This window comes from Mugil cephalus, chromosome 17 (assembly GCF_022458985.1).
Source record: "Mugil cephalus isolate CIBA_MC_2020 chromosome 17, CIBA_Mcephalus_1.1, whole genome shotgun sequence".
Classification (NCBI taxonomy): domain Eukaryota; kingdom Metazoa; phylum Chordata; class Actinopteri; order Mugiliformes; family Mugilidae; genus Mugil; species Mugil cephalus.
In genome coordinates this window covers 12832019-12849177 of record NC_061786.1, presented here as the reverse complement: position 1 = coordinate 12849177, position 17159 = coordinate 12832019, and the positions used below count along the sequence as shown (strand labels likewise).

Genomic DNA, 17159 nt, shown 5'->3' with positions numbered 1-17159 from the left:
TACCTCAACTCTGACCACTCTTGGGAAACTAAGGTTGAGTCTGTGTAGCTGATGAAAGCATGCTCGGAAATCAGAATCAGCGAGTGGGGTAGCACGACTATTTAAAGAAGATGCAGAGCTCAAAGCAAAACCACTTCCGGCCGGACCGGGTGAGAATTATACACTGACCAGCCACAACATTAGGACCACTGACAGGAGAAGTAATTAACATTCACCGACTCCTTGACACAGGCACCCACACACAAACATTTTTTCGGAACGACTCAAAACACATAAAAAAACAACACCAGCTGTTGACCTGGCCTCCAAATTACCCAAACTGATTGAGTCACTTTATTGTCATGTCATCATAACCACAGATGGTGAACATCTCGGGGGTGTTCTCCACATCTGTGCAGTGTATAAACACATTACTCAGAAATAAACATGATACTGTACATGCTTATGTCATCATCAACAAGTCTGATAAAAACAAAAAGGCCACAACATCAGCATAGTCGGACTGTATTTGACAACAGTTTTGTTCTCTTATTATTCAAATGTGGCTTCAAACATCCAGGAGTAACCGAGCGGCCTTAACTGCTAAGTGGTCCACTACGTTCCCCTTGATTGCTGTTAAGTGTATCGGTCTGCTGCGTAGAGCACGGCATAGTCATTTTGTGAAAACAGCACTATGCGAGCGGAGAGAGTGAACTGAAACAGTAAACCTGTGGGTGGACAGCTAAACAAAGAGCCGCACGGCTGCGTCTGGAGCCGCAGTTTCACGCGATGATTCTCTTAAGGTTCGTTTCTATGAGTGACCCAATTCACATGATCATTCCATGTGTTTTTATTATAAAGTTACCAATTATAGCTGCTTTAAAGACATTCATTCAAACAGGAATAACAGAACCTAAATGTCGGTCCTAAACCGTAGCAAGTTTAAAGGTAATCTGTTCCACTCAGGTGTTGCTTAAAAGCCCCATCCATCCCGACTCTTTGAACCGTTGCTGGCCAGCCTGACTTCAAACGATGACTATGACTAACCTGTCAGCTGCAAAAAAAAAAAAAAGGCATTTTTTTCTGTGAATATGTTTAAAGTCAGTTCATTTTGTGAACCTCTCAAAGCTGTACTGCCTCCTTGTTGTCACTTCTCCTGTTTCAGTTTGGCCAGGCTGAAGTCCTCTCTGACTTGCCTGAGCAGATCGGGGCAGCACAGCACATCCACAGCTGTCATAGCCAGAGCCTTGGCCGTCCTCAGGCTGTACAACTGAGCCTCTTCAGCTCCTGGCGCAAAAAAAAAAAAAAAAGAGAGAAGCGCGTTGGAGGAAAAGTAAAGCCCGCAGTAAACATAAACAGAGAGACCAAGTGGTCCGGAAAGAGATGATGTCTCGAACCGTCTGATTACAGTGAAAATCAATGTCATTACAGGAAAACATCTGTTCCCAATGGCCGCGTGCTGCCATACCTGCTGCTTCTGTGTATTCCTCCGTGTGGTTGAGCGCCTCCGTGCCGATGTAGAAGAAAGGATGGATACCGGGGACTATGAATGATACGTTGCCAAAGTCTGTAGAACCTGCCAGATAATTACAAATTCACTGTGATAATGATTCTGTGTTGATTCAATGAACAACAAAAAAGACAATCTGTGGGAAAAAAAAAATAATAGATCACAGTTCTGCAGTTTCACATTTTATGTTTTATATATTACGTTCGTGCAGAGCAGGAACAAAGTTCCTATGAGAAAGTTGTTTATAAAAATTACATTTTTACTTACCAGAAAAGTCGGCTGGCTCTTCTGGAAACTGAACCCCCAAGGCTTTTCCATTACTTTTATACAGATCTGCCAGTGTGCTATTAGGAAGCGTGTTGTAGTAGGAATGGGTTGGGTAGATAATCTCCACCTAAAGGAAGCACACACACGCTACTATACAAACGTAATCTCATATTCTTATATATGTGTGTGTGTGTATATATATGTGTGTGTGTACGAATATGAGATTACACATGCAAAATGAGAAAAGCTGCCTGAAGATAAATGACGTAACAACAAGAACACCCCTGAGAGCATAGTTACGCTCATAGTTTTTTAAAAAAGGCAACCTTATACAAGAGTGCATTCAGAACTACTATATCAACATACACACTTTGCACCTACATCGATCAGGCATAACATTATGCCTTCAAAACAGGATGGACATGGGCCTTCTGAGGGTGTCCTGTGCATCCTGTGGGTCGAGAGGAGGGGTCTTTGTGGATAACCCCACGGATACTTGGAGGCCAGGTCAACACCTTGTTTTCATGTTTTACGAGTTCTTCCTAAAACATATGTGTATGCCTGCAGGCTGAATCCTGCTGGGGATGTCTGCTGCCATCAGTGAGTGTCATTGCTATGAGGTGGAGGTGGTCTGGTTTGGTCTACATGGGTGGTACTTGTCAAAGTAACATCCACACAGATGGCAGGTGCAAATGTTTTCCAGCAGAACCACTGAATTCTCACAAGAGTGTCAATGTCGTATACTTCATGGTACTTCGTGGTTTTAATGTTGAGGCTGATCGATGTAAGTCTTTGCTTTAAGGAAAGCAAATGGAAGATATATTTTTAAAGAGAGCTTACTTGGCAACCGGTTGCCACTGCAGCTGCTCTGAAGCAAGCCTCAGCTTTGGCCTTCAGGTCACAAAGATCCTTAAGTAGTGGCGTGCGCAAATAAAACTCTAATTCAGTGTAGGCAGGGATAATGTTGGGCTTCACCCCTCCGTGCTTGATGATGCCTGTAGCGAAGAAAAAAAAAAAGACGGCAGATAAGGAGAGCATCAAACCGTTTTAAAAGACCCTCTACATTTGATGAGGCAGGGAGATGCTTTGATCACTGATGTTAGAGATACTCGGAAAAATGGTCTGACACAGACGCCAAGTCTTCTCCTTCCATGTAAGAAGAATATATTGAGAACCCTACACTGCGGCAATGACAGCATGATATTGAAAACCCTTAGTAACTATTGGATAAACTGCCATTATATTTTACAGGCTTTCAGATCACAGATGATGAATCCGAATGATCATGAGCTCCACAGATGCCCTCAAGACTTGCCGTCACAAATCTGTGCTCAGACTACAAGAGTTTTCAAATCCTACCCCAAATCTGACATCGAGTTGCATCACGTACTGAAGGAGACACTTCAGACACATTCCTCTCTTTAATCTCAAACTTGCACAAACTAGATGATTTGAAAATAACGGCGCAAAAAGGACTATCGTGTCAGATCAAGGGGCAGTGAATGCACCACACAGACGCAAACCTTCACAAGGCGCCTATTCTTCAGCAATAGCCGCGGATGAGATTTTAATACGTGTCAGCAGCAGTGTGCTAGCTAACGTTAGCCCAGAGGGCTACAATGTTTGCTGCTTCATGACTCAGTCAGTTGTTCTGGATTCCTCCTGCGACTGTCAGTGGTAATAAATTAACCTGCACAAAACACCTCTCATCTGAGCACCGGGCAAGATAAACGTTTGCAGTTGAGAGTTTAATGTCTCACTTACACTCGATAGATTGCCAAGAAATATGGTTCTTCTGACATGTGTGTCACTCTTTGCTTTAAATCATTGTTTTCCCAGATCATTTCCAGCTATGGCGAGTGTTCAGAGTCCATTATCGAACGTTAGCAGGCTGAGCTAAGATGGTGAACTCGAATTATCGTGGTGCGAGCCGTTCACATCCTCACAGACCCATTATCAAATACTAATTAAAGTATGGAGTGACCTAATTGCTGAATGGTTGGAGCATATATACCACATGACCAAAGTGGGTTAGCTCCAAATATAGGGGGACCTTTATTGCGTCACTGCATGTCATTTCTTTGCCTTTCCAGATAAATTAGGGTGTGATGATCCAGCTGATGAAGGTTCTCTAATTGTAAAGCATTGTGGGTTTAAAATGATTATCTTCAAAGCGTTTCATGCTATGTTGTGGTAACAGTAAAGCCTCCTTGAGGTAAACTTTTTCTTTCAAGGTCAAGACTGAACTATAAAGCTGAGCTAATCCTTCACGGCTTCTGTCTGCTCCTCACCGTGAAGCCTCCACTCTGGTTTGAGCTGCTGTCTGAGTACAGAAAGGTTGTTATAAGCCAGCACAGCAGCATCCAAGGCATTCACTCCCTCCCAAGGGTATGCAGAGGCGTGAGATGCCTTCCCATGGTACTTCACTGACACCCTGTGGAGCAGCATGTAAAGGTTAGCTGATCATTAGGAAGGAGAGAAGAGACGAAAAGTGCAAAAGGAACTTGCTCTTCGATTGTGACGGTGGGCAGGAACGCAGCATCCTGCTGAGCTGGATGAGCCATGAAGACGAGGTTGATGTCATCGAAGGCCCCCGCGTTGATCAGGTCAATCTTTCCTCCGACATCTTCTTCTGCGGGAGTTCCCAGAACAGTTATCTGGAATAAAAAATGTTCAGACACTTAACATAAATGTCTGCTCATGTGTTTAGAGAAGTCAACTGCTTTAGCCTCATAAGTTCATTCTTTAGTTCGCTGAGGACAAAAAAAAAAACAAAAAAACAACTCAAGGCCTCCTTACTGTTAGATAAGTAATTTTTCTTGAACAGAATCAGGGGGAAACAAAGTCATTCTGCTTCGAATGAACCACGTACATGACCTAGGTTGTCATGGAGCCATCTCCATAGCAACTGACTAAACTCCCAACTGAGGAGGACTGAGGAGGCTGCAGGTTTTATTTTCTTCATCAAGTAACATAGATGCACAATAAAAAATGTATTGTAACCTCCTACAGAAAAATGTGATGCTGCAAAAATACTGTATTAGAAAAAATAAATACTCACAACAAATTGTGTTGCTGGTGTGGTAATAATTACGGGACGTGTTGTTTGTTGGGGGAGCTGAAGAAAAATAATCTACATACTGAGAACATCTCCTGATTAGATCAAATTTTGCTAACTCTCTATGGGACAAGGATCCATATTTGGGAACTTAATCACACATTTAAATTGCATCAAGATTCATGATCAACATCAAGATCACTTTTAGCAGGATAACGGTTAATGGCTTGGGTGATTGCACTGTCTGTTGCGCATCTGCATCTACATACAAGACACTTTATAGATACTTTATTTACTATGCACTGCGATACTTTAATATGTCTATATATCTTGTATCTGTGATTGTAGTTTGGACTGTATATTTTCAGTATATTTTTTGTAACTTTACTACCTCATTCTTACACTATTTTTTAAGATGATTTTATCTTTATCTTTTTCCTTGACTCATATTCTTATGTCTATGTCTGGTCACATTTGTGTTCTCTGTTGTCTTGAGACTCTTGGATAAAACTTTCCCTGCGTGGATCAATAAAGTGATCTTGAATCTTGAATCACTGAGCCTCTCAGTGAGGTTTAGAAGCATGTGGTTTTCATTCAGTCAAAAAGAGAAGATCAAGGAAACACTCTCAGGTCTAATGAGGATCAAATGTGGTCTGCAAAGTCCATCTCTGCATAAATGCTGAGCACAACTGTGATAATGTTAATTATATGTGATAATGTGTGCGTCTGAATCATCACTTATGTTCCAATGTTTTTTGTTTACACTTGTTTACCACAAGGAACCTTATATGGTAAATTCATTAAACTTGATTGAATTTTGAAAAATTTCACAAAATTATTCTCATGACCTATAATAACACTCCAAGGTTGCAATTTAGATTTTCCAAGCATTTCAATGAGTGCCCCATAATTGTTAACCTTTTCCATTTTATTGGGTATAAAATATTTTCTCTTGACCATACAACATTTTCCGGCTGCCATTTTGGACACATCTGTGGACAAACTCCTGCTGCTTATTCTAAAATAATAATAATATATTATTTCATGTATAAGTAAGTTTAACACTGTGTTGCACTCGTCGTGGTGAGACAGTTACCTTCACCGGGACCTGGAGCTCAGCCTGCTCCTCTACAGCGGCTCTCAGCGCCGCCGCGGCCCCGGCTCCCACCTCCGCGATCAGGTTGTGTCCGCACGCGTGTCCGATACCCGGCAGCGCGTCATACTCGCACAGGAAGCCCACGTTCAACACGTGCCCCCCTCTCTCCCCGCCTCCGACTGGACCCCAGCTGGCCCGGAAAGCGGTGGGTAATTTGTAGTGACTTTGGACCGTCCACGCCTGCTCCCCCTCGGAGAAGTAACGGACCAGCCGGTCGTGAGCGTGAGTCTCGTTACCGGCGAGCTCCGGCCGGCTCCAGATGTCCCGGCTCAAACTGTGCAGCTCGTCTTTGTGTGAGTCTATGAACACCTGGATGGTGTCTTTCATTTGCTGTCGTGTTTCCATCTCAACCGGCAGTTCTTTTTTTTTTTTTTAACGCGACACAAAGTCTGCAGGCTTTATTAGAGTCCAAAATGCACAGCAATCATAAACACCGAGTGGGCGGGGCTTAGGGGTTCAATCCGGAAGTAGCTTACATGTTTTGTTTTTAATTGGGAACATGACAAATATGCTGCCAACACCAAAGACACATTTAATGCATTTTTCCTCAAATTATGTTGGCTAACTTAGATTAAAGAAAGCCCCTTGGTCTGAAAGAGTTTTAACTCATTCTTCCAGTGGTGCAAAACTGTCCAATAACAAAATCACACTAAAACAAAGCTCCTTTTTCCAACAAAAAAGACCTAATTTGCCGTAACTGAACCTTCTTCCCTCGCTGTCAAAGATGACTACTCAATCTCCTTCAGCTCCAGCAACCCCCCACACATCACTCCTCCGCAGATCACTCCAGGAAAACACGTTCCAATTTTTTCAACTTTCCTTTCATCTCAAAATGAATTCTCAGTCTTAGGAATTCCTTCATTCTCTTTTGAAATGTTGAGCTTCACCTCTATTACCCTAGGAGGCAGCATAAAAGAGACAACATTTTTTTTTTTTTTTTTACCGCATTACCTTTTCAACTTCAACTATCTAACAACTCTTTAAGAGCGCACTTTTACTTTCTTCATTATAAGTCCTTTGATGCAAAGCTGCCTTGGCCCTGGAGAGACTTAAGTGCAGAAACTCTGCACTTTTTTTTTTTTTTTTTTAACTATTGAACTAGAGGTTTTGGTATGGCTTTTATCATAACCGGAATAAGAAAGCAAAGTGTTAATTATATGATATCTTTAGATTAGATAAGTGGTCTTTTAAAAACCTGTAAGTTGATTAACAACATGAAAACAAAGCAGTAACATTTTACCCAGAGTTATTTATATTTTTTATAGTATGCCTTGACATTTAAGTGTGAAATTAAGGTTAAGCCTGCTAAAAGATTTAATTTAATCAAGGTGGATCCTAATTCCACAAGCAAATAATATGAGTAGATGCTGCCATCAAATCAGTTCTACTTTGAATTATACAAGCATCAGGATATTATTTGTTCTTATATAGTGACTGCTTTTAGTCGTTTGTTCTGTAGTTTCCTTGAACCTAAATAAACCTCACAAGGTTTTTTATTTTCTGACTGACTTTGGCCAGTACTCTTCCAGTCAATGGTACAATAAGGACTTAATACTATGAGCCAGAAAAAAAAAATTGGTGAGGATGGATTGCCATCTGCTGGCTATTTATATACTCACATAGCCTATGTAACGCTAATGAAATAAAAGTCAACATTATTACAACACCCACATGCAATCAGCATTTTTTGCTTGTGAGTGGGTAAAAAGGTGATCATGCTGCTCCACTGGGATTCATTTTTTTATAAAAAATCAGTCTCGAGGGATTTAATCTGGCGTAAAGTGAATGGACGAGAGTGGACGCAACTTTCATCCCCTTGGTATTACACTAGAGGGACCCAGAGACACATTTGGTAAAAAGAAACCAGGTTCTGCTGCGGCTCTCAGTGTTGTACATTAAACAATTTAGTGAATTGAGAATTAATAGAAAAAGCCTCAGGCAGAATACAAATAAAAAAAAAACACACACAAAAAAAAACATGGACAGTTATCACACGGGAATTGGATTTATTTCTTTGTTCATTTATCGCCTGCAGCTGTTTACATGACAGTGCAGCAAGCACACAAAGCTTCCCTGTGCTGTGGCTGATCTGAGAGCTGGCCCTGAAAAACAAGGTCAATTAGTGCTGTATGAATAAAGACGAAGCTCCACAGCTGTCACACGCCCAGCATGTGTGCGTGTGTGCGTGTATGAATATTTGCGAGGGGGGGAGAGAGCAGGTGTACATGTATGTGGTTTCTGTCTGCATTTGAGCTGGAGGTTAATTGGGGGCGGTTGTCAGTCACAGGAGGAGACATGTTGAACAGCGCTGCCTCCTGACATGGCCTGTCTGTCAGCTTTACTTTACGCCCCGCCAGTGACGCTGACACTCTCCATTGTGTATCAATTAAGTGAAGGGACGGACCCATGTGTCACCCCATTGTCTTGTTCAAGGATTTGCCCTGTGAGCATGTGTTTTATTTCACATGATTATGCATGATTTTGGCCTGCGCTTCCACCAATGAAGGATTTTAAGGCGTTAGTTTAATAATTCTTTAGATCTAGAGCCGTGGTAATCACAGTGTCTGATGGTGACTTGCCTCAGAAGGAGACAGGGACTGTCCTTCGTGAACCTTAAACTGATTGTATCTTATGAGCGATGCAACTAATAAAAAACCTCTGTTTCCTCTCATGGCGCTCTGAGCGCATCATATTAAAAAACCTCCATAATTCAAGCAGCACAGATATTTTGGGCCGAGCCACTAGCCGTCGCGCCTAAGCCCGAGTGATGCACGAGTTATGATATATATGCATGGAGGCGTCGCCGCAGCAGGGCACCCCTAAGGAAGGCCGGTTTGACAGCTACAATAAATGGATGGGCTCCTGATGACAGCATGTCGCCGGAATGGGAGATGAAACAAACAACAGACTGTACTTGGGTGGGTATGCGTTTGTGTAAGGTCGCTGTCAGAGTGTGGTCCACAGATTTATGTGTTTGTATTTTGACTACACCCATAAACCACAGAAGCTTGTATCTAAGAATAAAAATTCAATCATCGTACTGCACGAACACAGCCTGGCCAAAAAAAAAAAAAAAAAGAAATCACCACCTGGACTGAACTAAGCAGGTATGAGACTCCTATTGGATAATTACTGCACGGGTGATTATCTTTCAGCTGGCAACAAGTTATTTAACCGCAACTAATGCGATGAGTGGCTTCTCATTTCTTAAATAACCATGTGGAAAGACATGACCGTGGTCGTGGAAAAGATGTTCGAGAAGGGTCAAATCATCGGGGTGCATCAAGGCAGAGAAAAGGAGAGAGGCAGATGGAGTTATGCACCTAGTTCCTACTGTACAGGCCTGTGGGGGCAGTGCTATGATCAGGTCTAGGTTCAGCAACATTATGCTCAGAGAATGAGGTCAGCTGACTACCTGAATATACTGAATAACCAGGTTATTCCATCGATGTATTTCCGAGACGACAATGTCAGGATTCATCAGGCTCAGATTGTGAAAGAGTAGTTCAGGGAGCATGAGACATCATTTTCACACATGGATTGACCACCACAGAGTCCGGACCTTAACCCCATTGAGAATCTCTGAGTTGTGCTGGAGAAGGCTTCAAAAGAAGACTTTGTTGAAAAATTGATGCAACACCGACCAGGCAATGTAGAATGTATAAGACTCTTATCAGTAAACAGGTCAATTATGATAATATCCCTCTTTGTGCCTGAATTTTGAACCCGGGATCCATTCCTACAATACCCTCCATGGTGCTTAGATTCTTTGCCTTCATTTTTATAGTGCAGTACTTTACTTAGCAGACTACTAACACTAGAGGAAAGTATAAAACAGTCAAATAATGTTCTTTAGAACATTATGTTTTTGGTTACATAGTTCACACAGCTACTTTACGGGTATTTCATGTCTCATATTTACGCTGGTTGCTCATGATATATAATCATTTTCAAATATCCCAGTTTTTTTAAAAATAAAATTTTGATCTCTTTTTTTTTCTCTGGCACAAATGGGCTTCCATATTAACCTCAGCTGTACATTTTTTTTGTGTGTGTGTGTGTGAATTTTACAAGTACAAATCTACACATGCCGTTGATGAGCATGATTTTAAACATGAGGTTCCAGCTGAGTGACGGAAGCTGACAGCGCGTTAGTCGAGCTTGCCCCTTCCTGTCAGCATCACCATAACACAAAAATGCACCCTTTGAGGAGTGCCCCGGAAACCCAGCCTGCAGAGTTCGATATTGCACAGCAAGTCGCTTGGTAGTTAGAAGATATCCCCAGAGGGCTTTAGAAAATGTGCGAGTACATGTGTGGTGTGGTGTGGTGTGGTGTGGTGCGTGTGTGTGGGGGGCTGCATGTGCAACTCGACAGTCCTGTTTCTGTCATTAATGTCACATCAGTGCACACAGTGTGCTCCTGCTTTCTCCAAGCTGGAATACATTAACACCTCGCTTTATCAAGTCGCCCTGCCTCTTCGGGGTGGGTGTTGGGAGGGGTGGGATGACACTGTACAACATTTGTTCTTGTTTTTGTGATGCGTGATGGTTTATGATTGAGCGCGGCTTAATCCTTGTTCGCAAGGCACGCAAAACCACAAAATAAAACATTATTTTTTTTACGCTGTCAGGGCTTATGTATGTGAATTCTATTAAAATTGACAGCTTATGAGCCGTAATCCATGTTTTCATATAAATCAAAGTCTATTTTAGTGCTTTTTGGATCACTGGTTGGAACAGTTAATGGCCACGTCGACTCGTTTTCAACTGATGAAAGCTTTCCCATTTGCTCCTTTACCACTGCAGCTCCTGGTAGGAAAAAAAAAGATCTGACACGTGGATAGTGCCACACGCGCTCATCTGAAACTTCAGCAGACAATTGATTTGTTCGTAACAGACAGAAAAACATATGTTGTCTGGTCGGTGAAACGTGTTATTGCTGCGCGGGTCAACTGAGGAGCAGCACAAATAATGGAATACCTAGGAAAGAGAGATGTCAGTGCTGTCTGACAAGTGCAAAAAGAAGAAGCAATAAATGTCTCAACAACATACATACAAAACCTACATTGCAATTTCCCTGTCTTCGGATGCAGTGTTATTTTCCAAGTCAGTCCTGCAGAGATGTCCGCACAGCTGCCCTCGCTACCTCAGAGGCAACCCTGCGGTAGCGGTGCCCTTTCTTTGTTTGACAGTATTGAAAAGGCTGCTGTCAGCCCCAATAACATCAAACCTTTGCGGGAACAGTGTGGAACTGTGGGAGTACAAGTAATCCCTGAAACCACTGAGGAGTTGCAATCAGCAGAGGGTGAGCAGAGTGCAGAATTGACAAGTTGTCCAACTAAATTGTTGCACCGCATGACCTTTTAAAATAACTACTGGGTCAATAATAACAAATTTAGCTTTGGAAAAAGAACTAAAACACTTAATTCCTCATACTGAAACGTGACTGTTTAACACATTTATAGAAATACTTCTTATAGAATATTGTGGAAAACACACCCACCGTGGGATAGCATGACCGTCACACGGTCCTTCTGCATTCAATTTGAACAGTTGCTACTCTCCTTGGCTCACTGTAAGCTTAATTTGCAGTCTCCAGAATTCACTGGGCGAGTTCCTGAGGGGCAGGATTAATTTCAGTTCTCCTCTGGAGAGGAGGGTAAGAAACACCTCCTTCTGTTCCCTTCACAGGGTCCTTGGTTTTGATAACCGCCTCAAGCAGAAACCATTTCAATAAAACATAGAATATGGTTACGCTTAAGGGTCTAAACGGCTGGCGAATGCAAGATCAAGCCGGATCAGTGTTACTCTGTGATAGTGAAAAGACCCGAGACAACACAAAGGAAATGGAGACAACATAAAAGATGTGGCAGATTCTTCAACGTTTCAAGGAGACAGGATGGAAAATCGCTGCGTCAGAATGGACCTGACGCTCTTTGTGAGGCAAATCACAAGGGGACCTGCTGTTGATGAGATACGGGCAGATAAAGAAGAGAATACAGAATGAGTAGCTTTTCACAAGAATAACGAGACTAAAAGTCGTTTTTTTTTTTTTTTTTCACAGATAACGTTGTCCGTGTTTGTAGTTGTGACAGATTAACAAGATCAGCCCTAAATGCCCACTGACGGCAAGCAAATCGTGTGGCACCGCCTCCTCCACTTCTGGCTCATCATCTTGGGTGTTTCAACACTCACAACCACAAACTAGCAACAGACATGGTGTAAATAAGCATCTCACAACATTCACACAAATGTGTCAAACAGCGCGTTGGTCTGTACCTGCAATTTGAAGTAAAAGGACACGCAAGGGAGGGATCCCAGAAACTACAAAAATATCTTCTCCAGAGACATTTCTCCACTGCGGGTAAACATCACATTCATTGCTGTAGTTTGCCATTTTTGATGCATCACATTTTCTGCATTCTGCACCAGACTTAAAGACGTTAAACATTAAGAAAGCATCAAAAAGAATAAACGTTTATAATGCATCTGTAACTCAATATGTTCAGTTGACGAGACGGTCAGTAATGTAATAAAGTAAAGTAATGCACAACTGCCAAAAATTGCAGTTCCTAAAATGACCACTTGAGGGTGGCTCTAAAAGTAAGTCACTCTCCATAGATCCACCATGTTAAAATATCTTTACATTAGACTTTACAGACTGGTACAAAAAAAATATTTGATATCCCCCATTTATAACAACTATAGTGTTCTAAGTTAAGGCTTAAAGTTATACGTAATTATGGGCGTGGTCGTTTTGGTTGATCGGTGACTGCTGTCACAGGTGACTAAGTGTCTGTACAGGCATCTCCTACTTGCTTCAGCTCCAACTCTTTGCTCTTTTAAGATTAGTTAAGAGTTATGATGAATTTAAGTACTGAAAGGTGCAGAGTTCACTAGTTGTGGCATGTTTTTCAGTTTTTTGTCATTCTATTCTACCTAATGAAAGTGTTGATTATGCTTTTGCATTTCCATCATTAAGTTACCCAGTTGCTAAGCTGTTAGCCTGTGTTATGACATGAATACTAAGCATTTTTCCACCAAACTGTAACCCAGTATTAAGCACAGTAACAGCTGGAGCCACTGCACTGAACCTCAAAAATGATTTTTGTGAAACTTGTACATGATATAACAAAGTGTTCATCGATCTTTACATAACACTAGAGATAGAGGTATCACATCATAAGAATTCATCCTCTGATCACCATGGCCAACCAACAGTATCAGTCTGATGTGTCAGTATGGAGGACTAACTCGCCAGCTGGCATTGTCCTTGAGGCATGCTGCTAGCGAGGCTTAAAAGTGGGAAAAAACAAAAAACAAAACAGAGTAAAACCTTTGAAAAACTAATTATTTTAATCTGCAGGCAATGTAAAATAATCGTGCTGGGGATGGCTGGTGCCATCAAAGAGTGTCATCGCTATGGGGTGGGGGTGCTTGGTCTGGTCTGGTCTGGTCTAGGTGAGTGCTACATGTCTAAGTAACATCCACATGAATGCCAGGTCCAAAGGTTTCCCAGTACAATATTGTATTGTCATATGATGGTCACTGTTATTTACCTCTCCTGTCAGTGGTTTTAATGTTGTGGCTGATCAGTGTAGTACAAATTTCACATTTAAAAAGCGATGCACATCCTCCATGTATGAGTACTCCCTCCTTCTCTCTCTGTCTATCTCTTCACATTCTCAAACCAGCCAACACGTCAGGGGAAAAGCCTGAGTGTTAATTGGAAGCTCTCCCGTGGGAGCTCGTAGGCGTCTTCCTTGTCCTCCATGTTTATTGACTAATGTGATTGCTACGGCTTTCAGATTCATAGTGACTCCAGAATAATGAACATGCTTAATATTCCTTTTGAAGTCTTGTGACCGGGTTGTGGATGAATAATGTTTAAGCCCTTATAAAGAAGAATCCCCCAGTGGACACAACTGGATTTATTGTACTACAAGGCACAGAGTTATGTTTGTGATGGTCACAGTGTGGCAGGGTCAAATGAAACCAGCTTTGACACTTGTTGTTAATGATCTTCAGAAATCCTTTGGGTAAATCTTTTATATTAAAACAGGCATTTAAAGGAGCTGCAGTTATGAAACATTGATGCCATGCTCATATCAATATGATTTATACAAAACCACTTCCAGCAGTCTGCTAGCTTAGCTTAGCACCGACAGAGAAATGCCTGTATTGCCACAATAGAGATAAACAAACATGACATGATTAATGAGCTTCTCAGTGGATTTTGTTATGTTTGGATAGAGATGGCTAGCAGTTTCCTCGTCTGATTAGCTAAGCTAAGTCGCTGCTGGTTATAGATTCACTACACACAATCTTCCCATATTTTTAGAAGCAATGCTTTAAACAATAGAATGTTTTTTTTTAATCTTTGGATAACACAGGGTAGATGTTTCCATTTTTGTGATGAACTAAGCTAACAAGCAGCCAGACATATGTGTTTGAGCTCAAATTAAAAGATTGACAATATCATTTAATATTAACACCAGCAACAACAACAATAATAAGGAATATCATTTAAATTAAATAAGCTGTCTACCAGCTGCCAGCTGGCTCAGCTAGCACACACAAAAATATCCTGGCCATGGCTCAATGCAGGTAAGCAAACATAACATATGCTAATTTGTTAGCCTAATTAATGAATTTTATAGGCACTACTTATTGGCACTACTTAACAGCGAGCTAGCTGTTTCTTATCTATGATAGGCTAAGCTAACACGCTGCTGGTTGTAGCCTCATATTTCCACTACACACAATTTTTTCATCATTTTAAGAAAACAAAGTAGGCATTCAAAACAATATTTTTGTCAAATATACTGTTATGCATCAATGAAAAGATTAATACATAATCTCTAAAGCTACCTAAATTGACCCCTAGCCAAGGTGTCTGTTAGCTTAGCTTAGGACTGACAGGAAAGTACTAGCCTTAGCTCAATACTCCCTTCTTAGATTTCTTAACTTTATGATGAGCCACTAATTGTAGCTTCATATTAACCCTATGCAGTATTGTAATTGGTTTTAAGTAAACATAGTAGGTTTTTAAAAGAATAATTTTGTAGCTGGTTAGCTAATCTTAGCAAAAATTGCTCAGACGAAGTAACAAAACCTTGAAAGACGTAAAAGTCACTTTGACTGGATTTTCCCCTTTTCTAGTGTGTCCTAAGCTGAGTAGTGGCTGGTCTTAGCTTGTTATTCTGCCATATCAATCTTCTCATCTAACTGTCAATACAAAAGCCGATGAAATGCCAAATTATTCCTCTAATTGAGCTCATCAGTTAAGAATGTTGCCAATGGTTAAATCCCGGAAAGGTCAGGGTGACTAAGACTGGGACCACTGTAAGAGGAGCCTTTGATCCAGAAATCTGATCAATTTCACTCCTCAGAGGATTTAGCTTTCACTCCTCAAAGGATTTAGCTCAACAATAATATATTTATAAATTGCTAATATTCTGCTTCCACTATGTTGCCCACAGGCTTAATAATATTTTGAAGTTGAAAAGTAGTGTCTCTGCACGCATGAATTACACAGACCATTAGTTGAAAGTGAGATAGTGCACGCTTGTGAAACTGCATTTGTCTAATGAGATTTTGTAGATGATACTGTCAAAAGATGCTAATTCTCCTAATAAGAATATTGCATTTATTTTTTTATCTCATATTTGATGGAGATTAACCACACCCTGGCGTGCCTGTGTGATATGGTGTTTCAACTGATGTATTAATTGATTTATTATTGCGTGACCTGTTATCTGTTCAGATATTAATCAATACTTATCAGTCAATCAATGTCAGCAAGAACTGGCACAGATTTTTCTATCATTTTACAAGCACACCATAAGAAGCTTCATTTGATACCCACTCGTACCGTACACAGCAGTAAATTAGCCCATACTAGAATTACAGCAACAAAACAACTATGTAATTATACATTAGAAACAGACATTTTGTAAGTTATCATTTTCATCTTTATCATTTTCAGCTTTTAATGCTGTTATCCATTGCAACAGAATTCTCATTTAAGGGTTTAATAAAGACGAATGATATAACTACAAGCTGCTGCAGCTGTAATTTATAGAAAGAGGCACTTAACAACCGTTTGATTACCATCATAGACTGAGCCACAGCAGAAAATCATCCTACAAGATGCGAAGACAGGATTACTCACCGCGGGATGCTGTGTACCGCCTGATTAAAACGGGAAGTAGCAAATATGGAGCCTATTGTGAAAAATGTTTCCTCCTTTGGGGCAATCATTGATTATCCCTCCCTGTAAAATCTTTGGTTGATTAGACATTTTTTTCAAATTTCAAGAGAGCCTATTTAGTCCCAAAGTGAAATCCCATGTATGTCTATATGTTTAAGTTTGCAGCAGTTGCACCCTACTGTTGCATGTTTGACATGAAAAAAATAAAAATAAAAATCTGAACATGTGTATTGTTTGAATAGCTTAATATTGAATGCAAAATGTTAATGATAATAATGTATATTCATAAATAGCACTGGGCCAAATTTAATATATAACACATATAGAAGGTAGAGGGTCTCTACTTATTCTCTCCATCAGTTTGGGGGTCCTTGGCCTGAAAACCATTGAAGAGCCCTGCTATAGATCATCAGAATATGAGTCTGGTAACACACTAGTACACACAAAAAAGCAAACTGGGTGTCTGTTACCTTAACCTAAGTCTAACATGTAGCTTATATTATATAAAATCATGTTTTGTGGTTTACTAAACTAATTTATGTTAACACAACCTAATTCTAATCAGTTAAGATCACTTCTGCCTTCAACTCCAGAGCAGTAGGTGGCAGTAATGAGAAAATTCCTGATCAGTACTGCCCCACTGTATATTAGTTAAAGGTTTGAATCCCGCATTTCCTGTCCCCTCATTTCCTGTCTGTCTTTATTGTCCTTTCAATTAAAGGTTAATAAGACGTACAAACTTGCTAACTACAGGAAGCTCAAGCGTGTCAAGGATGTCCAAAGGTTGAACTGAAACCCTGAAGAGCCGAAGTAAATTACTGCCCCACCTACCTACCTACCTATCTACCTGCCTACCTACCTACCTACCCATCGGGTGAATCTGCAGAGACACTTGAAAAGATAAGAGAGACCCTTCTTTCAGAAGTAAGGAAAAGTAACAATGAGGACACAGTGGCTAATAAACTAAGTAACTCAT

The 17159-nt window shown here is 40.8% G+C and overlaps 1 protein-coding gene and 1 long non-coding RNA gene across 2 annotated transcripts; one reads left to right on the top strand and one right to left on the bottom strand.

The window, feature by feature from the left end:
• Positions 1-293: 293 nt before the first annotated feature.
• Positions 294-6885, bottom strand: LOC125024077 (peptidase M20 domain-containing protein 2-like). The gene is made up of 7 exons (XM_047611741.1): positions 5911-6885; positions 4265-4413; positions 4048-4190; positions 2597-2751; positions 1757-1883; positions 1448-1555; positions 294-1266 (listed from the first exon to the last, which is right to left on the bottom strand). Exons 1-7 carry the CDS (start codon positions 6313-6315, stop codon positions 1127-1129), a joined length of 1227 nt encoding a protein of 408 aa, XP_047467697.1. The 5' UTR covers positions 6316-6885; the 3' UTR covers positions 294-1126.
• A 4989-nt stretch (positions 6886-11874) lies between these two features.
• LOC125023132 lies at positions 11875-16315 on the top strand. Its single transcript, XR_007114549.1, has 3 exons — positions 11875-12334; positions 13337-13431; positions 16092-16315. It is a non-coding gene; the product is annotated as an uncharacterized LOC125023132 (long non-coding RNA).
• Positions 16316-17159: the final 844 nt, after the last annotated feature.